The sequence below is a fragment of the Anopheles bellator genome, chromosome 1, assembly GCF_943735745.2.
Source record: "Anopheles bellator chromosome 1, idAnoBellAS_SP24_06.2, whole genome shotgun sequence".
NCBI classification, from domain to species: Eukaryota; Metazoa; Arthropoda; class Insecta; order Diptera; family Culicidae; genus Anopheles; species Anopheles bellator.
In genome coordinates, this window is record NC_071285.1 from 39,897,208 (window position 1) to 39,920,280 (window position 23,073).

At 48.9% G+C, this 23,073-nt stretch overlaps 6 protein-coding genes and 1 long non-coding RNA gene across 7 annotated transcripts; 4 read left to right on the top strand and 3 right to left on the bottom strand.

Moving 5' to 3' along the window:
- Window positions 1–298: 298 nt before the first annotated feature.
- Window positions 299–1,550, bottom strand: LOC131207248 (farnesol dehydrogenase-like). Its single transcript, XM_058199862.1, has 2 exons — window positions 966–1,550; window positions 299–563 (listed from the first exon to the last, which is right to left on the bottom strand). The coding sequence occupies exons 1-2, from the start codon at window positions 1,530–1,532 to the stop codon at window positions 390–392; spliced, it is 741 nt and encodes a 246-aa protein (XP_058055845.1). The 5' UTR covers window positions 1,533–1,550; the 3' UTR covers window positions 299–389.
- A 574-nt stretch (window positions 1,551–2,124) lies between these two features.
- Window positions 2,125–2,959, bottom strand: LOC131213146 (farnesol dehydrogenase-like). The gene is made up of 2 exons (XM_058207123.1): window positions 2,393–2,959; window positions 2,125–2,298 (listed from the first exon to the last, which is right to left on the bottom strand). The coding sequence occupies exons 1-2, from the start codon at window positions 2,957–2,959 to the stop codon at window positions 2,125–2,127; spliced, it is 741 nt and encodes a 246-aa protein (XP_058063106.1).
- A 955-nt stretch (window positions 2,960–3,914) lies between these two features.
- On the top strand, window positions 3,915–4,839 carry LOC131205670 (farnesol dehydrogenase-like). The gene is made up of 2 exons (XM_058197873.1): window positions 3,915–4,520; window positions 4,579–4,839. The coding sequence occupies exons 1-2, from the start codon at window positions 3,951–3,953 to the stop codon at window positions 4,750–4,752; spliced, it is 744 nt and encodes a 247-aa protein (XP_058053856.1). The 5' UTR covers window positions 3,915–3,950; the 3' UTR covers window positions 4,753–4,839.
- Window positions 4,840–5,203: 364 nt separating this feature from the next.
- On the top strand, window positions 5,204–6,843 carry LOC131205221 (uncharacterized). The gene is made up of 3 exons (XR_009156736.1): window positions 5,204–5,395; window positions 6,139–6,474; window positions 6,541–6,843. It is a non-coding gene; the product is annotated as an uncharacterized LOC131205221 (long non-coding RNA).
- A 2,459-nt stretch (window positions 6,844–9,302) lies between these two features.
- On the top strand, window positions 9,303–10,196 carry LOC131215581 (scoloptoxin SSD976-like). The gene is made up of 3 exons (XM_058209973.1): window positions 9,303–9,321; window positions 9,398–9,911; window positions 9,977–10,196. The coding sequence occupies exons 1-3, from the start codon at window positions 9,303–9,305 to the stop codon at window positions 10,194–10,196; spliced, it is 753 nt and encodes a 250-aa protein (XP_058065956.1).
- Window positions 10,197–14,340: 4,144 nt separating this feature from the next.
- LOC131215582 (uncharacterized) lies at window positions 14,341–15,848 on the bottom strand. The gene is made up of 2 exons (XM_058209974.1): window positions 15,823–15,848; window positions 14,341–15,745 (listed from the first exon to the last, which is right to left on the bottom strand). The coding sequence occupies exons 1-2, from the start codon at window positions 15,846–15,848 to the stop codon at window positions 14,341–14,343; spliced, it is 1,431 nt and encodes a 476-aa protein (XP_058065957.1).
- Window positions 15,849–20,660: 4,812 nt separating this feature from the next.
- LOC131205391 (odorant receptor 63a-like) lies at window positions 20,661–22,498 on the top strand. The gene is made up of 8 exons (XM_058197468.1): window positions 20,661–20,897; window positions 20,957–21,095; window positions 21,174–21,356; window positions 21,420–21,690; window positions 21,758–21,863; window positions 21,966–22,067; window positions 22,216–22,371; window positions 22,442–22,498. Exons 1-8 carry the CDS (start codon window positions 20,661–20,663, stop codon window positions 22,496–22,498), a joined length of 1,251 nt encoding a protein of 416 aa, XP_058053451.1.
- The last annotated feature ends 575 nt before the right edge of the window (window positions 22,499–23,073 follow it).

Consider the following 23,073-nt stretch of genomic DNA (forward strand, 5'->3'; position numbering starts at 1 on the left):
ATAACGACTCGAGTGGCAAATGTTAGGTCGCGAGCTAGCCCGCCGTTTGAATCTGGTGTCATCTAGAGGCCGGGACCGGTATCAACATTGAATGTACCATGCGCCTCCACTGCGTAACTTGCGTCTCAAATGTGTTCGCCCTCAAGGGTTTGTTGAATTTGATCATAAGAAATCGTTATTTAAGGTTGCTTTCTTCTTTGGATTGGTTTTCCTTCTGCAAAAATGAGCCAGATTTTGAAATATTTATTTTTCTGATTTCTGTTTGCGCATATTAAAACCCAAACTTTAGCGGCAGTGATATTAATTTATTGGCCAATTTTGTTTATTAAACATTTCTTTGAACTCTTCCTGTAAGTAGTTCATTGTTGCGCACGACGATGGTCATTGATCTACATCATTTCACCAACCGGTTTGACCATAATCTCGTGGATTTGCACCCTTGGCGGTGTACCGACGGCGTATAGGACAGCGCTTGCAATGTCTTCCGGTTCGAGGATGGCCATGTTCTTGATCTCCATACTGTTCGGAATGATCTCCGTACGAACCAGACCCGGGCTGACACTCTGTGAAAGTCATAATAATCATAATTATTGAGTGTTGTTTTCTTCACAACAAAATGCTAGAATATAAATGCGGCCCAGTCCGTTCTTCTAAGATGAAAAAAATAGCTAAAATACTCCCAAACCCGGTTTTATCCTTGCTAAGTTAAGGTCATATATGGTTCGTATAAGTTCACATTTCATCTTGTTCGAATATCTCAAATTTTAAGCCATTGGCACGTGTTACACCGTGAGTGATAGATGCCCTGAAAGATAACCGTATTTGGTCTGATTGTCATGTTCGAGCCGAAAAAAGTCTGCTTGGTCACGCACCGGCCGGCATTCCCGATAGTACTCACACCGATTAGACCGATCACCATCCACGCGTCAGTTTCTGTGATAATATTCGACACCCGAAACCCTTACCGTGACTTTGATTTTGGTTCCCGCCAAACGCAACTCGTGGCGCATCGTTTCGGTGAGGGCCGTCACACCGAATTTGGAGGCCGGGTAAGCGTTGAGTCCTCCCACCGGCAGTAACTTATGGCCGAGGATGCTGTTGATGTGTACGATGTGTCCATCGACCGACCGTTTTTTCATCGATTGGAATGCCTCGCGACTGCACAGCATCAAGCCCATCAGATTGGTGTCGACCACATCGCGCAGTGCTTGCGTGTTATTCGCATCGAGCACTCCGATGGTACTGCGAGCAACGCCCGCATTGTTGACCAGTACGTCCACACCGCCAAAGTGTTGCTCGATGTGCAGGAACGCGGCCAGAATGTCTTTCTCCTTGGTGACGTCACACCGCACACTGTGCAAACGTCCAGCGGCCTCGGCCGAAAGTTCGGCCTTCAACTCATCGATACGTTCAACACGGCGAGCCAAACCGACGGTGATCATGCCCGCACTGGCAAGCGCTTTCACCGTAGCAGCACCGATTCCCGAACTTGCACCGGTCACAACGGCCACTTTTCCAACCCAGCGATCCATTCTGAAGCTGCTGCAGTTTAGCACACTGACGCCGAAAGACTGATTGTTGCGATACGTTTGAAAAATTGAGTGGCCCCCAGTACATGTATTTCGAGTTGCCTTATCTTATCTGCTTTAATATCACAAACACAAAACGAAGGAGGTTTGAAGGTGGTATTGTGTTACAGACGGTCAAATCAAAGTGAGTGTTTTGGGAGAATTTCGCCACTGCTCTTGGCCACTGCTTTGGCTGTGGGTCATGCTGCTGCAATCTCACTGATAGGAAGCTTAATAAGGGCAGTAATAATTTTAGAATTTATTATAGTAAGGCCCTCACAGATAATCATTGTTTCCATACAATTAGCTGAATTTCAACCGTTTTCTCAAAAACTACAACATTCGATTATGAAAAAGAGTGCTTCAAATCCAAATCCAAAGATACATGTGATATTGCCAAGAAGGCTCATAAAATATTGCGTGGTCAGTCACTTGGTGATATCAGATCATTTTTTAATTGCATTAAATCAGCCTGAAGGAAAGCAGACGAGCTGCAATGTTTAGCCTTTAATTTTTTAGAATAAGTAATTAAGGTTGAAACGACTAACTAGCTTTCCTACAACGGTTCGGTAACCGATTGAAATGTAATGTCCTCGATCTGCACTTTCGGCGGCGTACCGACGATGTAGAGGATGGCCTCCGCAACATCTTCCGGCTCGAGGACCACCTTGGATGAGAGGTCTATTCCTTTGGGAAGGATTTTCGTTCGCACCAGACCCGGACTGACACACTGCGAATGGAACAGTTTTATGTTCGATTGAGTTGAGTGCAATGTTTATATCGCTCAATCGATCGGATCCTCGGAACAGGACCGATCTTCTTACCGAAACTTTGGTTTTGTTTCCCACCAACCGCAGCTCGTTGCGCATCGTTTCGGCGAGGGCCGTCACACCGAATTTAGTCGCCGCGTAGACATTGAGTCCTTTCATTGGGACCACCTTATGCCCGAGGACACTGTTGATATGCACGATGTGTCCATCGACCGATCGTTTCTTCATCGATTGGAATGCCTCGCGACTGCACAGCATCAAGCCCATCAGATTGCTGTCGACCACATCGCGCAGCGTTTGTATGTTGTTGGAGTCTAGGACGCCGGTGGAGCCCCGAGCAATGCCTGCACTGTTGACCAGCACGTCCACACCGCCAAAGCGTTGCTCTATGTGTGAAAAGGCGTCCAGTATGTCGTTCTCCTGGGTGACGTCACACCACAAACTGTGCAATCGACTAGCGGCCTCAACCGGAAGCCCAGCCTTCAGGCCGTCGATTCGATCGACACGACGAGCTAGACCGACGGTGATCATGCCCGCACTGGCGAGCGCTTTCGCCGTAGCAGCACCGATCCCCGAACTTGCACCGGTTACAACGGCCACCTTACCTATCCAACGGTTCATTTTGGTACGGTTCACGGAAATCACAGATGGATGTCCTGCTGACTCGCGAGACGGTTCGATTGTAACTGCAGCGTAAAAATGCTGCACCACTTAATGACTACCCGAAAGTGAAGTCCGAAACACCTTGAGTCGGTTTAACTAATCGGGTTCGATCAACAGTGTTTTATTGTTACGAATTCGGAATCGACTGATCATTCGTTTGTAGGCATAAAAACTATGCTCTTTCCGTTGGGTTAGCGGAGCGCAAAAGGTTGGCACGCTATGTAGGGACTCTCATAATTATTCATTTTTATACCACAACCAGTTCTATCAATTAGCGCGATGGTCAAGAAGTAGCCAAGAAGGCACACTAGGAATGCCAGTATCTTTTCACGATATTTTACAATTCGCGACTATTGTGATCAGTTTATGAAGTTTTTCGATGATCACCGGACATGTGAAGACGTTGATTGATCGTCAACCTTTACTTTTTTGGTCAATTCAATTGTTCTAAAATGATCCATACAACTAGAAATGAACTGAGCAGATAAACCAACGTGGCCAGATGTCGATAGCCATGTGTTAACGCACCTTATTTAATATGGTTTTACTGTCGCATCGTTTACAAATGACATGGGCGTTCTCATGAGAACTTTGCACGACGCTGCGAATGCAAAGGAATGCAAAAGAGCACTAAACGATGTTTAATGATGGCAGGCAAACACTCCTCGGCTGAGCGAGAAAGGAACGGAAATGAAAACATTACACTTGGGCCAAGGCTCATGTAATCAACTTATTGCCTACGCTTGGAGTAGCGAGAAGGGACAACAAAAAACAAACAGCAACCTGGGCTGCCTTGGTGCCATCAATGAGTGGATCGTCAATCGCGTTGCACCTAAGTGTGATGTAACCGACAGAAGCTCAGATTTTTCACATAAATACGCGCCCATTCGCTGTTTGACAGCGGTAGTTGATGTCGAAAGGTGTGCAGTGACACAGCTCCGGGACGGAAATGGAACGTTGGATCGGAAAGGTTGCGGTTGTTACGGGTGCCAGCTCGGGTATTGGGGCTGCCGTTGTGAGGGCTCTGGCCGGGGCCGGTATGATCACCGTCGGCCTGGCACGCCGTGCCGAACGAGTGGAGGCAATGCGAAAGGAGCTACCAGAGGCGGATGTGGCCGCCAGGATACACGCCCTGAAGTGTGACGTAACGAACGAGGCCTCGATCTTGGAGGCTTTCGCGTCCGTACAACGGCAATTCGGTGGTGTCGACGTACTGATTAACAATGCGGGAGTAATGCGACAGGAAGTTACACTGGTTAGCCCCGGAAATACGGACGATTTGCGGGCCGTGCTGGATACGAACGTGCTGGGGTTAGTGTTGTGCACTCGTGAGGCGTTCAACATGATGCGCTCCCGTTCCGTCGACGGGCACATCGTCAATCTGAACAGCGTCCTGGGCCATAAGTACGCCCCGTTGCCGAATATCAATATGTACATGGCCTCCAAGTACGCCGTGACGGCCATAACGGAAACGTTACGGAATGATTTCCGTAACGAGAATACCCGAGTGAAAGTTACGGTAGGTTTGTCGGTTGCACTGGAAAAAAAATCTTGCTGATTGTTTGACATTCCCGTAGAGTATTAGCCCGGGGGTCGTACGGACGGAGATGCTACCAGAAGGCGATCAGTTCGTCGGGACGCCCATGCTGGAGGCGGAAGACGTTGCGAATGCGATTCTGTACGCGCTCGGCACACCTCCGCACGTCCAGGTGCACGAGATAATCATCAAACCGGTTGGAGAAGCGTTTTAGCTGTGAGGTCACAAAAAAATGTTCAATTCATCATCATCTACATCCTAGGTGTTAGACAAAGAATAAAAAAAACTGAAAAAAACAATAAAAAGGTTAGATCTATTTATCTATCGGTCTATTTACATAATCTATTTACCTATCGGTATCGGTACAAGCGTCACGTGGCAGCATCAATGCTTGCGGAAAACCTGTCTTCCTATTCGTTCCGTGCAAAACGCCATCTCATCACGATCATGCTGTTCGTGACCAATAAATCTGCTGATTCACTTTGTAGTACACAAACCGGACGGAGGAAATTAGCAATCACTCCGACTGATAAGTGTGCCAACTATCTGTGAAATCTCCACGAAGTTAAATAAATACGCGACAAAGGAAGCACGTGCTTCGAAGCACATTGCTTCATCGCGCACCGTGAAATATATCAATGTAAAATGTTTGAAAAGAAATATTTCTATGGCGGGAACATTTCACGGCGTTATTTTTGAATTCATTAAATTTTTTAAAATCAGTTACAGATTCGATTGTATTGGTTGGTTGCAAAATGTACTAAGGACATTGCTGATTCTAAAACATTTACCACGGAATCTCGCCATCACAACACAGCTTTCGGTGCTCCAGCTTGGGCTCGGTCAGCAGCAAATCAGTGAGTATTACTTAGTAAAGACCACCGATGGAAGTGTCTTACGACGAGAAGTATCAGCGTATCAAACGATATCAGTTCACGCCTGATATCAGCGTGATCAGCCATGTGCAGCTCTAGCGCACCGATTTGCGAATTACTTCAGTTACGCTCGTTTGATAACGCTCGACGTGTGTCTCTGCCTCATCTATTGTCGATTCCGGACAACACTTCAGAGGGTGTATTCCTGCCCCAGATAAGATGTGCGTTTGGGGCGTGCTTTGTTCCAGTGCCAGAAGCAGCGTTTCGATAATTTTCAGTCAGATCTCGGGGCCATTAACGTGTATGGCAGGCACTGGAATTAGTTGACCACTGCCACTGCACCAAGATGGGTCGCGGGAAATCTCGTCCGCAGGACTGTTTCGTCAGTTGCACCTCGATGGATAGGTTAGTGGTGTGCGACGACAGCTCAGATGGGCGAGAACGTGTTCGAAGTGCCGGGACGAAGCAAACAGGATATGCCATCCGACGCGCAGCAGTAATTGTGTGGCGAGTGATGGAGAAAAAAGTGGCCAACTGTGGTCGCTATTGGCGCGGTGTTCGGCAGGGAAAACGATCGCAATCGAACGGGCAGCGTGATGCTGAACGTTACCGGTTTGAGCAACTGTTCACGGACGAGGAGCGAAGGTGGCAGGCCGCAAAAGAAACGTTCGATGGACGCGGTTACGCTGGGGTCTGATTGGTTAATTTCTTCACTCTTTCCACAGATGGATGGATGCCCATTCCGTAGGTCGTTGTCAAATGTCCTATTGGTTTGGAATACCTGAATGCGCATGAACAGCTGCTGGTGAAGGTGGCCAGAAGGTGGAGCTGCTGGACATAAATGGTCATGCTCGGTCATGATTAGATCGGCCCGTCCATTCGATCTCAAGATCCTGGCTAACTTCCAGAACGAGGTGCTGCACTTTAACGAGGTACTGTGTTTGGAACGGTGGCACAGCAGCAGATACTTTTGTGTCAGGAATCCAACATCAAGAATCGGGACGGCTCTCGCGATCAAGGGCCGCTTCTGTCAGTGCTCTTTGTGTGGTGTACATTTTTTGGTAAGTGACCGAATGGCGATCCAACGAAACAGGTTCACAAAAAAGTTGCCCACCAAATCGTTCCAGGTGTTGACCACGGATGGCCCGAGGGCGGACAAAGTGATTAAGCAGTGAAGAGGCCTGGCAAAGGATGTGTTAACCGATGCGAACACTTTTGGTATGAGTTCCCCGACGGATTTGGTCGTCAGGTCTCTGTGGTTGACTGCTCGTATCGCACAGAGTTGTGGTTTCATTTCAATTTCAATAAGGGAAAAAGCGGTCATAAGCCAACATAAAAAAGTGAGGATTTTAGTTCTATTTTCGTAAGTTGTGAATGCGAATTTTTAACTGTCCATGTCATGAATGCAAACCCACGCGTGCTGCGTGACAACAGTGACTAATAAATCTGCCCAATAATTTTATCGGCGCCTAAATGTAGACACGTTCCGAGAATCTGCGATTCGTCCGGTTATTATTCGTTACTATTAATTTATTTATTTATATATTTATTTATTTATTCATTTATTTATTATTTTTTATTGTGTTCTTTTTTGCAACACAACCTTCTGTTTGCAGACTGCCTCAAAGCAGCATGCCACATAAAACATAACCGCACTCCGGATGCCACCTGCTGGACATCAAGATTCCTAATGATCTGTGAGATAAAACAACCTCCTGGAAGTGACAAACCCGATAAGTGACGAGCGGCGGCGATCACAGCCTCCGGGCGAGATGATCCATCCGATGATTGATTGTGAGGCGATTGCGACCGATCTCGGAACCGCCAATCACGTCGACGTGATGGCCTCGAACGGGGCCAGCCGTTTGGCTTGATTCGGTGCGTGAATGAAATCAAACTGGCCGAGTCACTCTCAACGCCGTATTTTAATGGCGCACAAATCGGGCCTCTTCAGTTGGTGGCTTCCATTTTTTTTTGTGTCCCAATCTTCTAGCCAGAAGGTCGTCCGAGTGGCCCGAGGGCAAGGGACCGGAAGCCCACCGTCACCGGCGGCCATTGACCGGAAAGACACGGAGAAGAGTCGCAGGCCGAGTGCGAAGCCTCCATCGGCCTGCGGCAACGAGCCAAATCAAGCCGCTAATAAATCGCACGATTTTAACAATTTATCACCCCGATCGGGCGGCGAACGCACTGTCATCATTTTTTGGCCAACCAGTCAAAGAAATTATCAGATGCGAAAATCTGTCATCCCCGCAGAACCGAAACGAAACTGATCCTCGGTGTTGCCACGGCGTTTGGAGCTGGGCAACCTGTTTTGGGAGCAACAGCAAACGAACGAAAAAAGAGAGTCCCCCAAAAAGCCAAGACCACGCCACCTGACGATGGGCCGCGGCGTAGATGGCCAGGGGCCTTTCGCTGCTCGCAGGTCCGAAAAACAGGTCCCATCGCGGCCGCGCGAACCCCTTCACGCCCTTCCCACCCCGCACCGCACAGAGCCCTAAACGGGTGACCTTGAAAGGGTTCAGGCAACCAGCGCGCTCGCGTTTCGGAAGATGGGCTTCAGCACGGTTGCCCATCCAAAGTAGGCTAAAGTGATGCCAATGCTCCGACTGCCAATGTCGGGATGTAAGAGATTTCCGATCGCGGGCTTCGGAGAAAAGCCCAAGAAAGGAACGAAATCAATCCGATCGACGGAGAAAGAAACAGCCGAAAGAACCGGTGTTCCTTTTTGGGCGATTGGTGGTGGCAAAGTTCGGGCCGCTAATCGTCGATTAGAGATCGTCCACATCGATCGAGCCCGCTGTCTGTCGCCTGATCGCGGAAGCCACCGCGGAGCCTTTGTTTTTGGCTGCGCGAACGGCGGTCTTCTCAGTCGCGTTCTGCTGCTGGTGCCGTTTGTGCGTCATTCTTGGTCGCGTGCTGCGTGGACGGTAGGTTGCTGGGGCTTCGCTCCGGGTTCGGTACGGATGTCTCAATCAGGGATGGTCGGCGGGATTCGAGCCACCGCAACGGTTCCTGTTCGAATAGGATTAACTGTACCTTGATGAAAGGACGTCAGATAAGTTTATGGCCCGTTTCGTTGATCACGAACAGTTTGTGCCAAATCCGATTTAATTTGTCGGTGCCATCGGGGAGCACGTTTTTGGCTGAGCATCGAACGTTAAGTGTGGCCAATCAGTGACTGAAAACGTATTTCATGACGTAACGCCAGTAAATTTCCCCGACGGACGATGCAGAGATTTTTACTCGAAGCGAAGGTCCGAATTTGTTCGAGTAATGTTTCAAATTTGTTTGCGGTTGTGTTGTGAGCGTTTCATGTGATCGTGTATGTTTCTATAACTGGAAAGTTCTTAGTGGTTTTCATATTAATTCAGGGTTAGTTATTTGCCTATTGATCATTTCATTGAACAGGTTACCTTTAAAAACTTAAGAGAAATTTACAATAAGCTTATAAATTCTTACATCAACTGTTAGTTATTAAGATTCGCCACGCAATTTAAAGTGTATGTGCAGACATCCACCGTTAATAGTTTACAGTGCATGAATTTAAATAGAAAAAAAATCTGTTCGTTGTCCACTATTCGCTCTGAGGAGGAAAACTGGAATAAATAACCTGTAGAGCTACAATCTTCAATAGGGTTAAAAGGAATAGATGAGACCTTCTGCGAATAGACAGAACCGACAGTGCGGTGCTTCTGTTTAGTGGCCTGGACGGCCGCGGCCGAATCATCCATCATGTCTGTTTTGAATCCACAATCTATAATATTACCATAATCCTCACAGTAAAACGTAGTTCACTTCCGCAGGATACTACGCCGATTCAGCGCCGGTAAGCCAATCAGGTGTTGAGAAAGCGAACGGCAGGCCCGACCAGAAGTCGCGTTACAACATGAACCGTTTCGGCAGCGGTAAGTGGCCAGCGTGCTCAGGATCAAGGTCCAAAACTTGTTTACCCAAAAACTACTTCTTTTCCTCGTACAACAGCAACGCTTCTCCTAGCCGTCCTCGTGAGCGTGGTCGATGGTTACGGCTCAAACTACTACTGTTCGGCCAACCTATGTCCGCACGGTGGTCCCAACGTGGGATGCAATCCTCCGCCACTAGCCGGTGGCCATCATTGCTACGGAAAGTCGGCCAGCGTCGTCCCGCTGGATGGTGCCGTTCGAAGACACATTCTTCATCTGCACAACCTGTACCGATCGCGGGTTGCATCCGGCTACCAGCTTCCCCTGGCACCGGCCGCCCAAATGTACACCCTGGTCTGGGACGATGAGCTGGCGGCGCAGGCGGGCAATAATGCGCGGTCGTGCCTGTTTGCGCACGACCGGTGCCGGAACACGGCACAGTTTCTTACGTCGGGCCAAAACATCGCCCTGATCAGGTACTACGGCCAGAGTTACACGGTCGACGAACTGATCAGTCGGTTTGTGACTGGCTGGTGGAACGAGTACAAGTACGCCAAATCAGCTTACATCGAAGCTTTTCCCCGGTCACAGACGTAAGTTTTTCTGAGCGAATGGCGAGCACTGGGGCAATTGATAAATTTGACTTGTCTCGTTCTAGCAAGAAAATAGGCCACTTCACGCAGATTGTCAGCGATCGCACCTGGAAGATCGGATGTGCCATGCAAAACTGGGTCGAAGGCATATCGCGGTCGGTCTATTTCGTTTGTAACTACTCGTTCACCAACATCGTTGGGCAGAAGGTTTACACTGCCGGCTCCCCGGGGTCCCTGTGCCATGCCGGGATGAATCCGACCTATCCGGGACTGTGCCGAACGTAGGCTATCGGATACCTGACACTTTATTACATTAGTGCCTCAATGAGTATTCACGTAATGGACACCTCTGTCTTTTGTACTACAGAGCGTCTGGTCTTGCTATTTTCAAGTAAGATAACGTTCCAACGCTTATATTGTGTATAAGTGTATTCAATTTCGTTTCTACGAAAACTACTAGAATTTTAATTTTGATCAACCACCATAATTCTCTCCTTTTTTAAAGTCATGTCGGAAGAATTTTCTTCGCCGTCGCGAGATTAATATAGAAAAATAAAATGCTAGAGCTGAGTTGAATGTTTTTGGATCGTTAATATAGTTAAAATATTTCATGTAAATATAAAATAAACAACAAGTTGTAGTTCTGTTTGTTGAAATTTTTAACTATTTTTGATAAAACTTGTAAAATTCTTGTGTTACAGTTTTTGAGTGGTAGAAACGATTTAAGGAACGGAGGAAAGACGTTGACGAAAAGTGGCCGAAAAAATAACCATTGTTTGAAAGTTTTAGGTCACAGTTATGGAACACGCGCCATATTTATCGGACTTCGATCAAACTTTTGCCTGTTCTTAAAAAATAAATCCTACTCGAAATCCATTAGAGGACGCGAAATCAGCGTAGTTAGTGATTGTGTTCCGCAACAGAACCACCTTATTCTTCGGCATGAAATATTTCATACTGAAACATTCCGTTCGGTTGGGGTGATTTGAAATCGAAACTGCCGAACGAGCTGCCAACGATCAGATGAAATAATAAAGTCTTTCAACTCCTAATACTCTTCGAAAGGGAGTGGATTTAAAGGAATAGATTGTTAGCCTGCGGTGGCCACACGTTCATAACAGAAAACTAACAAACCAGTTAACAACATTGTTACCTACTTTCGCTATCATTCTAAAGCACCAGGAATTGCACCTAAAGCGCAGTGCTGTTACGTCAGATAAAGTAAAGTTTGCTTTTTAATCGCGTCTTATTTGCACGGCCAAAAGCCGCCCGTAATGATGCCGTAAAGCGACTGTCGGACCGATTCGACCTAATCTGATGCAATATCCCTTTCGAATGTCGGTAACCAATCGCAACGGTTTGCATCACGTGAAGCAGGCTGGGCAAACCCGGGGCGTGTGTCTGTTTTACTCTTTTTTCGCGAATTTCCCCCCTGGGGCTTACCTCCTCCGTTGGAGGGCCTTTACACGGCACTGGAGCTGATAAGCAAATGGTTTCGACGATGATTTGGATGATTTAATAGGTAGCCACAATTACAGTATCGCTTACATGGGTCCGCCGCTAATTGCAGGCCACTGGTCGGTCGCTGGTAGCGAAAGCAGCGGCAGCAATTGTAAATATTATTCGCCACCAAAGGATGCACTGACCGAAAACTGATAGTTCCATCGTCACTTATCGCTGATTTCGGCGCGCGTTGAGAGGCGCGCTCACTTCACGCTGATAATCTCACGGGACGATCGGCCCCTTCTCTCTGTTTCCCTTTCTCCGGTCGCTGTCTCTCTCGCTCCTGCTCTCATATTGAGCGGCATTCCATTACCGTCCATAATCACCACGTTTGTTTACTTTGCAATTGCTTCGTTTCTGTTTTGAATGCCTTCCCGTTTGGTTCGAGTTCTTTGTGCATGTATGTATGTGTGTGTGTGTGGTGCAGAAGCGTATGTGTAAATATTGCAGCTGCTGTGGAGAGTGTTTTCACTCGTCTTTCATTCCCGCGCGAAGCCTTATCGCGGGTCCGGGTGGTTCTAGGTGAACTCGGATGGCGTTTCGACACGCACCCGCGTCGGCATGTGATCTTCAGACGACGTTACGAGTGCGAACTTTGATCGCCGTTGAGCTGGTCACGATCCTTATGGCATGCGAGCATGCTGATAGGGGCGCAACGCGGAACAAAAGCACCTGTCACACTCATGGAGGCGCATGGTGGTTTGTGAATGGGTGCACTTATTTTTATCTGTAGACCGCCAACCCAGGATCCAAGCGACTTCACCACAAGTCATTGTCGAACAAGAAGAGCCAGACCTCGTATTTCTCTACAGCTCTGCGATGGAATTCGGCGACAGAAACTCGGAGCTCTTGCGTCAGATCAGAAAGCCATCTCCCGCATCCGAATAGCGGATACAGTAGCAGGACGAACAGTAACAGCAGCTGGTCCAAGGCCCAGAACAACAACCGGTTCATTATTCGTCCGAAGCGGACGGCACAGTAACTGGCGATAAGTTGTGTTAAACGCAAGCACACTTTCTGAAAAATGTATAAAGCGATATGAAATTCCGAAAACTTAAGACGCATGCGAAAAGAACTGAAAAATGTTTTTTACCACCAAAATGAAAACCACGCGCCCCGAATGCTCCATTGCGAAACGCCTAGTATGACGTTTGGGCAATGTTTGCTATGATTAAGAAAAGTTACCTATCAAAAAGTGCTCTTCGGATGCTGAGTGAACTCTTGTTGTGTTTTGTTTTTATTTTGCTGTCAAATTTAATTTTAACGCGGATTAACGTGCTGAGTTTTTTCACATTTCGGAACAGCGAAAGATCAGCTTCCTGTGGGGGCTTCGCATCCATTAGCGAGATCCAGGCCAACACGCATCGCTACTTTTGGTTAGCAAATCTCACAATTTGCGCGACGCGAAGACACCTGCTGGACCCTTCGTTTGAGGTCGTTTGGTCGTTCGCTACTGGCTCAACGGTAATTTCGGATTCCGAGCCGAACGAGCTGACAATCTCAAACTTGATCACAAATCACAATCACACAAACATACGCGTCTGGAGGTTTTGATTTTTAATTTGCATAATTATGTTTATTCAATTGTCAATTATACTGTATGCCACTATACATTACGGTAGGCAGTAGCGCCGTTATCAGAGGATTTTTGGTGGAACACTGGACAGACGTTACGAACGCGTGTTGTGTTTTGTTCTTATTACTCTTCTTCTTCCATCTACTACTTCGACTCGGTGTGTATTTCTTAGAGACAATAGAAGCGATTCACATTAATTTGCTGTGACTCTATATTTAATAAATATCTTAGCACTACCCCTCGCGAAGCCGGTCGCGAACGGAAGCTTCCTAATCTTCGGAAGCTGTTGCTAATCCTGAACCACAGGGGCTGAACCGTCAGGACGGCGCACGTTACACTCTACGTGGACTTTCTTTCTTCGCCGCGCGGCGCGCGAAGCAAGAGGCATACGAAACAATCCCTCGGCCCGAGTAGAATGTTTGCTTAACGTTAGAAAGCGGGGCCGTCTTTCGCATCTGAGTGCAGCGTCATGCAGCATGCGTCCTGTTGTTGGAAATAAAAAAAAAAACTCAGGCCGATAGGTTGTTTGCACAACATTTCACTCATTCGGCTGCTGCATGCTGCTGCCACACGCTAAGACTGCGACGCAATGCTTGCGGCGCACAGTTCATCCATCACACCTCGATCACGTGCCGGCGGTCGACGCCGTGACGTAACGGGGTGTGACTCCGCAACCTTTCGGTAACGGGCCCTCTTGCGTTACTTCGCGCCGACATTGCATCATAAACTTGCTCCCTTAAACTATTCCCTTAGAAGACATATATAGACGAGACTCACACACAACACACAAGGACACGGACATACACAATGGCATACTAAAGTTGGGCTAGTGCTTGTAGGAATGACAGCTCTATCACTAGTGAACGCCAAACGTAGCGGCTGTGCGCACTCGAGCAGTACGTTTGGCGCGGAATTCTTTGGTACCAGACGGCGTGTCGGTCCTGCGGGGGGGGCGATCCTTGCGGACGGGCTCCGGCCCGCCCGGATGCGCCCGGCCACCCGATCGCCACCATTCGACCACAGACCAGCCTGACTCTAGGGTCGAACGGGCCGACCGATGGCCACTACAGCGCCACTACGGCAAGATTCGAGCACACTGCTCGAATCTTCGCCCGAAACTGCTGACCTCGTGTTATCTCTCTCTTTATCTCGCGCCAAAACAGAGAGAGAGAGCGGTAAATGGAGGCCGACAGATGGAGAGATTGCGACAGATTGAGAAGTCATCAGGGGTTTGAGCGAGAGAGAGAGAGAGAGAGAGGGAGGGCGAGAGATAATGATAAATAGTTAGAGAGATAGCGAGAGGGAGCGCGAACCAGGAGTTTCGAGGAGTATTGGCAGCGCAACCGCCGGTCAAACGTTCGAGCCGAGCTGGAACAGTTGCGTTAGTTTTTGCAGGTCCTGCCGCAGCAACGCATTTTCCTCCTTCATCAGCTGGATCTCGAGCTTGGTCTCGATCGACTCGGTGCGCAGTTCGTCCAGCTCCTGCTTCAGCTTGTCGTACTGGCGCACCTGTTGGCGCAGGTTTTGGTTTTCGGTCGCCATTTTCTGGTAGTGGCGCCGCAGTTTCGCCACTTCGCCCGTCAGTCGATCGAGCTTGTCGTTGTCGCGATCGCTCCGGACGAGAGGCACGGACACCGCTGGCTGATCGCCACCCACGCCCGGGATGGCGGTGGCCGATCCTACCAGCAGGAAGTTGCGTAGCTCTTCCACCTCGTCACTGAGCGTCTGGATGGCGGATTGGGTAAAGTTTTCGCTCGTCGCCAGCCGGTTCAGCGTGTGGTGGATTTCGTGCGCCATCGACCGGGCATGGCCGGTCAGCTCGGTGGTGACGTAGGTGGTGATGTGGTGGTGCGACTTACGCACCAGGGCGAACGGCTTGTTGTCCGTACAGCACAGCCCCTCGACCGTGCGGTCTTTGCAGTTGAACGCATTGAACGCCTTGTACTCGTGGACGCCCATCTTCCGGAGGTGGCCGACCAAATCGGTGAGCGCTTCGCAGTGCCAGTCATTGCCGTAGATCTGGAACGACTTGAGCCGTGGAAAGGCCGCCGGCAGATTGTCGTAGTCCACGTACACCAGGGCGTTGTTAGCTAGATGGACCTTCTCGAGCGCCGGCAGCGATCGCAGCAGACCCAGATCCAGGTACGTCAGGCGATTGTCGTTCAAGTATAATACTGTCAGTGCCGGTAGTTTCTCGTGGCCGATGGAGTTCTTCACCAGCGCCAGATTGTTGCTGGACAGATCGAGCAGCCGGAGCCGCCGCATGCGCCGCAGCACGCACAGGTCCAGCGTCCGCAGCTCGTTGTGCCCGAGTTCCAGCACTTCCAAGTGCTCGAAATGCGAGATGTTGTCGATATTTCGGAGCCGGTTCTGGTTGAGCTCCAGCTTACGCAACTGCGGCACCGTGTCCGGATCGGTCGTGATGCTGCTGATGCGGTTCTTCTCCGCGTCGAGCGTCAGGAGCCGCGCGTCGATGTGGATCGTGTGGAGTTGCATCCACCAGACGCGCAGTTCCTGCAGCTGCCGGAACGCCACGTACAGCCGGGTGGGCAGCGCGTACATGCTCGAGTCGCGGAACTTGATGCGCGTCACCTCGGCCCCACTGGACGGCGGTTCCAGCTGCACTTCCTGGGCCTGGTCCGCGCTATCCACCAGCACGCCCTGGAACACGCAGAACCCGTCGGAGCCGACGGTGCAGGTGTACTTCTGGCAGGAGCAGACCTGCGCTCGCATCGCGATCAACACGAGCAGCACACTGTTTCGGCGAAGCAAGACGAAAAGACAATTACTCAACGGGGTCAACGGAGACACCCGGGTGCTAGAGACACTTACGATGCGTCCACTAATCCGAGCGCCATGTTTCTGCAGTCTTCGTGGCACCGTGCCACTCTCACGCCTGCACCTCTTTCACTAATCCACTAGCAGCCGCTCTGGCTGGCTGGCCGAGGCCGAGTCTTTGAACAGTTCTTGCCTATGGAGGGGCTCCCTTAGGAGAGTCCAGCTTGAAACGAGCCCAGCTCGAATCTAGCGAACACACGGCAGTCTGAACCACAAGAATGCAACAGGCCCGTTTGTATCACAGCACAGCACAGCGGGTCCCAAGTTCCATGGTTCTACCTGATTTCGGCACCCAGCTCGGGAGCGTTTCGAGATCATCTCACAAGTCACGGTAAACTGGTTGGTCACTCGGTACATGCAGGACGCACTAAGGTTGCATAGTCCTACCTACGCGTAGTAACTGGAAGCCGTTTGCTTTCGGGCGATCCCTCAGACCAGCTGAAGATTCGAGTAGCAACTGAGCCGATAACGGGCCGGCTCGGTTGCTTTTATAAACCCCTGCCCGGGTCGCAATCCCGCAAAGCTCCCCGGCGGCCCCCTACGGCCCACTCTATCTCTCTCTCGCTCACTCGCCCAACCAGAGCAGCCGGCATCATCGCTGAGTCTCTCGGACGGAGCGGTGTCTCCACTACAACCCTTTCCCGCGGCGGATTCGGATGCGTGAGGCGTGCCCGGCGCGATAAGCGGTCGCGGCGGTAAGCTTCGTCGGAACCAATCAGCGGTACCGCCCGATCGATGGTCACTCATCGGCAGGACTTGCCAGTTGTTGGGCTTTCGCGGGCACGATCCAGCGGAGGTTTAGAGCGCCGTTTCTTCGTCGAATTCACTCTCTTCGTTGAACGTTTTAGAAGTTATTTTCTGTTCGTAGAGTTTTCTAGGACCACTGCTTCCTTTTTCATAAGTTTGTAATTTTTAATAGCGGGTCGCACACTGTTTTATTCCCCTTTCCTGACCAATGAACTACAGCTTGTGTGGTGGCCGAGTGCAGATTGCGAAATGACCGCTGTGGTTTGGCAACACCCTGTCATGTATTTTACACCCCTTCCTTCACGCGGTAATCACGGTCGCCGATAGCCAATGGCCATTGAATGGTGATTCAGCGATTGATAGCTATCAGTTGGCGGAGCGACAGCGAGAGAGACACAGAGCGAGAGATAAAAAATAAAACGAGACAAAAAACGACTGGGCACTGGGTCTGGGTCTTTATATTTTTTATCGGGCCAATTATGATTAGTAATTGATTTTCTAATCCACTCTGCACGAGCGTTGTAGGAGTTCTTTGCGGCGGTATCGGCTCCGGGCAAGGATGATCTTCAAGGACATAGAGACAATTTTATCTTACCTTCAAGAATGGATGGTCATCGACACCTAGATCAGCAGCGTTTCGTGGTGCGGTGTAACTGCAGTCTGGCAGCCTCTATTTGATTAGCGACAATTGACGGTACTAATCAAAGTGCGACCCCCCACTTCGGCTCTCTCTGTGATTCACAATTAGCATAATACCATGTGCTCCCCAGTGCCCCGATGATTCACCGATGGTGATGATGATGTTTGCCCGGGAGGCGCTTCGTAACGATCAATTACGCGCTGGCTGCCAATGTCGCCGAATGGAGGGCGACGACGTATGCAGTGCTAATTGGACCTCGTGCCTCAGAATGAAGTCGTTCCGGCCGCTGGAGATCTTCGCCTGCCACACACAACGCACACGGATCGCGAAGACATAAATAAAATCGCCCTCAACCATTTGATTCTTTTCCTGTGAACTATATTTGGAACCATCTCTGAAAGTGTGAAGCACGTCATCAGGACTGCTTTCAGCGTTCGGCAAGTGGGTCGCCAATTCGAAGTGGCCACAATCGCGCATTGTATTGTCGCGGAGTGTTTGATGTTCTCTCGCGAGTGTTCCTCGGCCGAGGTGCTGATCGCCCCAGAATACCCCTCGAAGGCTCCGACCAATTTTCGGCCTCTCATTGATGAGCTATTCACACGGAAGCACCCTGCGGGATGGAGGGAGGTGTGCTGACAAGGCGATTGTCACCATGTGCCCCATCACACGCAGCACGCCACCGTCTGATGCTAATGAGTTCGGCACATAAAGGCATTGCGATGCGAAATTAGGACTTGCCACGCGCCACCTGAGTGATTTGTGGTCACAAGGTGCCGGGAAATCGGCCGACCAACGCTGGGCAACGGGGTGAGGGGGGCGCACAATTTCGAATCTTTCGAACATCTGGTCCGTTGGGCTTTTGGCTTTTTGGCACACTCGATTCTTGAGACTTCACGGAAGCGCATCGGAGGTTTTCCCCTATGTCACAGTGACATCGAACTATCGGACAAGAATTCGATCACTGTCATTTTACGCTCCGGTCAAGTCACCCCGCGTCTGTTATCGTGAGGGGGGCTGAAATATAAGCATTGTCTTACCGTGGATTGTTTTGTGCCTTTTGCTCCATCGTTTTGGCAAGCCCACAGCGTCCCATGGACCGGGCCAGGCCCGCCGAAAAGTGCTGCCTTGTGATGTGGGGAATTTTTGATAATCAGTTGCCTATCACCGATCGGAAGCAGTGCTGTCGGGCTGCTGCTGCTGTCGGGTCGGACATCACTCGGCCGTATCGTGGAGAGGAAGTAATCTGCCATATTGCAATCTTGGCTTCTGGCCCGAACTGGGCGTCCGATTCATTACGCTTCGGAGGAAATGAAAATGTCACAATGAAAATAGCAGAGTGTGAAATGTGTTTGCTGTTATCTGTGGGACGGGCGAGCTGGGTACAACTAGGGACGATTACACATCGTGACACTAATGTTTGTCTAGCACAAGATCTAAACTGATCTCTGTGCAGCGTCGAGCTTGGCGGTAAACTTATTTTGCGTCACGGGTGAGTAAGCTTCAGTTGAACTAGTAACTAGTCAGAAATGGACCGCCTTTTCTCATTTGAGTTGACGTAAGTAAGGCCCTGGAGACGGCCTCAAACTTTCTAGGAACGGTTAGCACCCAAACGATATCATAGATATTCATAGATATTATTGTAGTCGTACGTGAATCGATAGCCAGTTTCTTGAAGAATTTCAAGTTTGCTTTTCAAAGCAACTGAGCGGAGTTTGGAAATGGGTTTGAAATTTGAGTCTCGACGAGAAAATATGATACGGTAAATAGATACGATTTTATATATTTTTGAATGATTCAGCTGTTGTGTGGAAGTTAGTTCTTAGAAATTTTCTTCTACAATTTGTGAAACATTTTAACATGAGGAAACATGAGTTTATTAATTACCTTTTTCTTTAAAAAAGCAAAATCTTTCATTAGTTCTTTGTGCGAATTTTTAACCATACTGTCCCATCAACTTGGTCATAAAAACAAACGGCTTAAATATTTTTCAATGTTTGAACTTTTATTTGAAAGGTGCATTCAAGGCATTTTTTTCATAAAAAACAATTTTGGTCAAATGTCCACCACGGCTGGCTTAACAGTAGCTCAGTAAATCGACCATTTTTGAAGAAATGGGCCGATGATGTCGTCAGACACAAAATTCGCGCCAAACATTCACTTGTTTTTGGTGCATTGGCTTCTATTGCACGATGTGTGGGTTTTTCGAACCCCAAAAACGACAATCCTTATTAACATAGCCACCGAGGTAGAAATGAGCTTCAATTAAATGAGCGTTGCAAATATCGTACGGTTTGAGTTGACAACGTACCACTATGGAAATAAATTTGTCATACTTCTGAATTTTTTGCTACCAAAATTGTATTTTTTTCATAAATGAAATTAATGAACCTTTTGAATAAATGTTCAACCATCGAAAAATATTAGACCGTTTTTATTTTATAACCAATTGAAAAAGAGAACGTTAGATGATACACTTTGCAGCTGAGATATTTGAGAGCAAATCGATGCCTTCTGAATGGAATCTCGGCCTCATCTATACATAAAAACGGAGACAGGCATTCAAGTTCCTTTGGAAAAATACAACCAAATTTCCGACCATCCTTTGTGTTTGTTTCCTTTTTTCGTTTTTTCTGGAAGGACCGTGAAGGACCGTTTTTCCGTGAAGCACCTCGACGTGTGCCTCGACAGCGCGCACTAACTTTTACGCCACAGATCGAGGCTACTGTGGCTCGAAATGACTGGTGTGGTATATCTAATGTTAAATGAGTCCCAAATGCTCTGCGGAATTGTTTACCACTAATTCCGCTGCTGTTCGAATTCGAATCGAATATATCCTTTTTGATAAATGTTGATTTTAAAGTGTTTGTACAAAGTAAAAATGTAGTTATAGTTGTTATAAAAGTTAAGCTACGATCGCGATGCTTAAATCTATTAATAAACGGTCCTCTAACATCAACCTCACAAAAGACAGTGTTAATAAAAAACTAATCGGGTCGATGGTCGCTGAAATGATTGTCTAACCACTTACTATGCCACATGTGGCCCTCTCCGCTAATTAGGGCACCTTGGGTTTGCTCTCATTATCAAAAAGTTATACGCTCGCGGTCAGGGACTGTTTTAGCTGCACTTGGGACCACGTGGCCCAATTGGCAATCAATCAACGAGCCCCTGTAAAGGTGTGAATATTCTCACGAGCATGACTTGCGAATCCGGGAAAGCCAAACGAAGGAAGGGAGTCCCATTTCCAACGAAAGCTCCCGAGAATCATATCAATCACACTGGGAAATCGTTGGAGGGCATCAAACATGTGAATCATTCGCTCATGAAACAGAATGCATTAGGAGCCCTCGTTCGGTTCGTGGGGTGTCTAGAGGTTCCAAACCAAGTGTCACATAAATACAGGCCTGTCAGCAGCGCCAGTGTCCATTAGTCACCCGAATGCGCTATGGAAACGGAACAGTATCATCCGGGCAGCGGCTTCACCGAGCACATCCGAACCAGCACATACTGGTTGCGCTCACTATCGATAACGATGGGCGTCTGGCCGGCCGGCCAGGTGTCGATGCGAGCCCGCTGGTACAGGGCGCTCTACTATTTCGTGTTGATGGTGCACTGGTTTAACACTTATCTGCAAACCGAGTTCTTCTTCCGCAATCTCGGTAATCTAACTTTGGTCGTCCAGGTACGTGCATTGTGTTCCGTCGCCGAATCCTTAAATACAGCTGATTCGTGGTCATTCAGGGTCTGTGCTCGTTTTTGAGCATCTCCACCACCGGTTTCAAGCTTATGAGGCTCCACGCGTACGAGGATGAACTTTCACGAATCTGGCAGACCTTGGAGGAGTCTGTGCTCTTCCGACAGCTACGATTTCTTCGCAAAGGTTTCTTGGATTGCAAATATTCTGGAAGCCGCTGTAGCGTAGGTTTCTAGATTGCCTGCCTTTTAACGTTCACTTCAGGAAATACTGGAAGACTGTTCGGTGAGATGGACCAAATCGTTGCCCGCCAGTGGAAGGAAGTTCAGCTGAACCTGCGCTTCTATACGCTTGTCGTCGGCGCTGTGGCGACCATGTACTCGATTATCCCGTTGGGCAGCAATCTCTATCACGTGGTGCAGGGTCACGAGTTTAATCGTAGCTTCGGTAAGTCACGCCTAAACGGATACTGAAGGTCCGGTCTGGGAACGTTCGTTTTCTGATTGACAGTTTACAATACCTACTACCCGCATCTGGATACGATAAAACGACGATCGCCGCTCTATGAGCTGCTGTTTTGTTCGGAGTCTCTGTCCGGCTACACCACGTTCGCCGGTGTGATTGCCTTTGACGCCCTGTACGTAGTACTCGTCCTTTACGCGTCCTCGCTGGTGCGCCTGCTAAACATAGCGGTCCAGGAAACGACCAACACCAACTTTACCGATCAGGAGCGGGCGTTTTTCCTGCGCGAATGCTTGCTGCATCACATCCGGGTGAAAAGGTAGTGGTGAGCCTGATAGCTTCATGGTGATCATGCATATATCGAGTCCTTCTATTTGTGGTCCCAGGTTGGTTGAACAAATCAATGAAGTATTCTCACCGATTCTACTGGTACAGCTCTTCACCAGCACCTCCATTATCTGCGTTATTGCGTTTGCGGCCAGCTTCAACGCGGTACGTATCGCACCAGTGGAACCGTTGAGTCATCGCCAATCGGATTGCCACTTTCTTCTTTGCCCTCACTGTCTCTGTTGCTTTTAATTTTTGACGTCGAAGGGCCAAGGCGAATCGGAGACGATGCTCATGGTACTATACCTGATAGCCGCAATCTATCAGCTGTTCCAGTTCTGTTGGTACGGCCAGCGGCTCCAGAACGAGGTACGAAGATAGCGTGCCCGAAAACGGGTCAATGTAGGACACGCTCCAATTCCTATCCCTCTTCCGGTGATCCTGTCTGTTTTTGTTGCTTGGCACCTCTCCATCAGCCCGAAGCGCAGGGATTGTTATTGTTTCCTTTGGCTTCCAGAGCTCTGATCTTCCGTTGGCCATCTACAGCACTCAGTGGGAACTGTGTGCACAAGAATTCAAAAGTTCCTACCATATTCTGCTGCTGCACAGCCAACGCCAGATCGACATCTGCGCGTGGAGCTTTTCCGCCATGTCACTGGAAACGTTTTGTACGGTAAGTGGTCGGATCGTGCTATTTTGAGCTCTTATCAGTCTCGGTCTCTCAATCCATTACACATCGGCAGATAATTAGAAGTGCCGCCTCCTACTTCACCGTACTGCAGACGTTGGAGGAGGAGTAGCAAGGAGGAGCGGGCGCAGAATAGTAGTACGTCGAACGCCTGTTTGCCTCATGGAGAATCTGGGTCTTTCCCGGGTCTTCAGAGTGGTACAAAGTACAGCGGTTATCGGTCACACGAAACACCGTGATGGGAATCACCTAAATTTTGCTCATTTACTCCACACTCTTCCAGGTGTCAATCGTGCCGACCTTCGGTAAGCCTTCAAGGATTAGCTGGCAATGACAGATAGCTGGGGCCGATTTGCTGATTTGCTGGTCGCTTAATTTTTAATTAACAATAGGATTTACTTTGCTGATTCGGCGTTATACGTCGTGTGGCGCTCTGATTGGAGCCTGAGTGTTCGGACGGAACACTACCTGCTGTTGTGACGCACAATAATGATGACGCACGGTGATCGATTTTAGCGAGTAGCGAACAGCTTATTATTCCACCAACTGTATCGGTGGACAATTAAGTGAATAATTGGAAAAGTTTCCCCTGCACGCGGCTTGATGCGTGGTGGATAGTACAGAGCCGTAGATCACGCACGATCACTGCATATTACAATGAGCACTGTTTGTTCTTGATCGTTACAA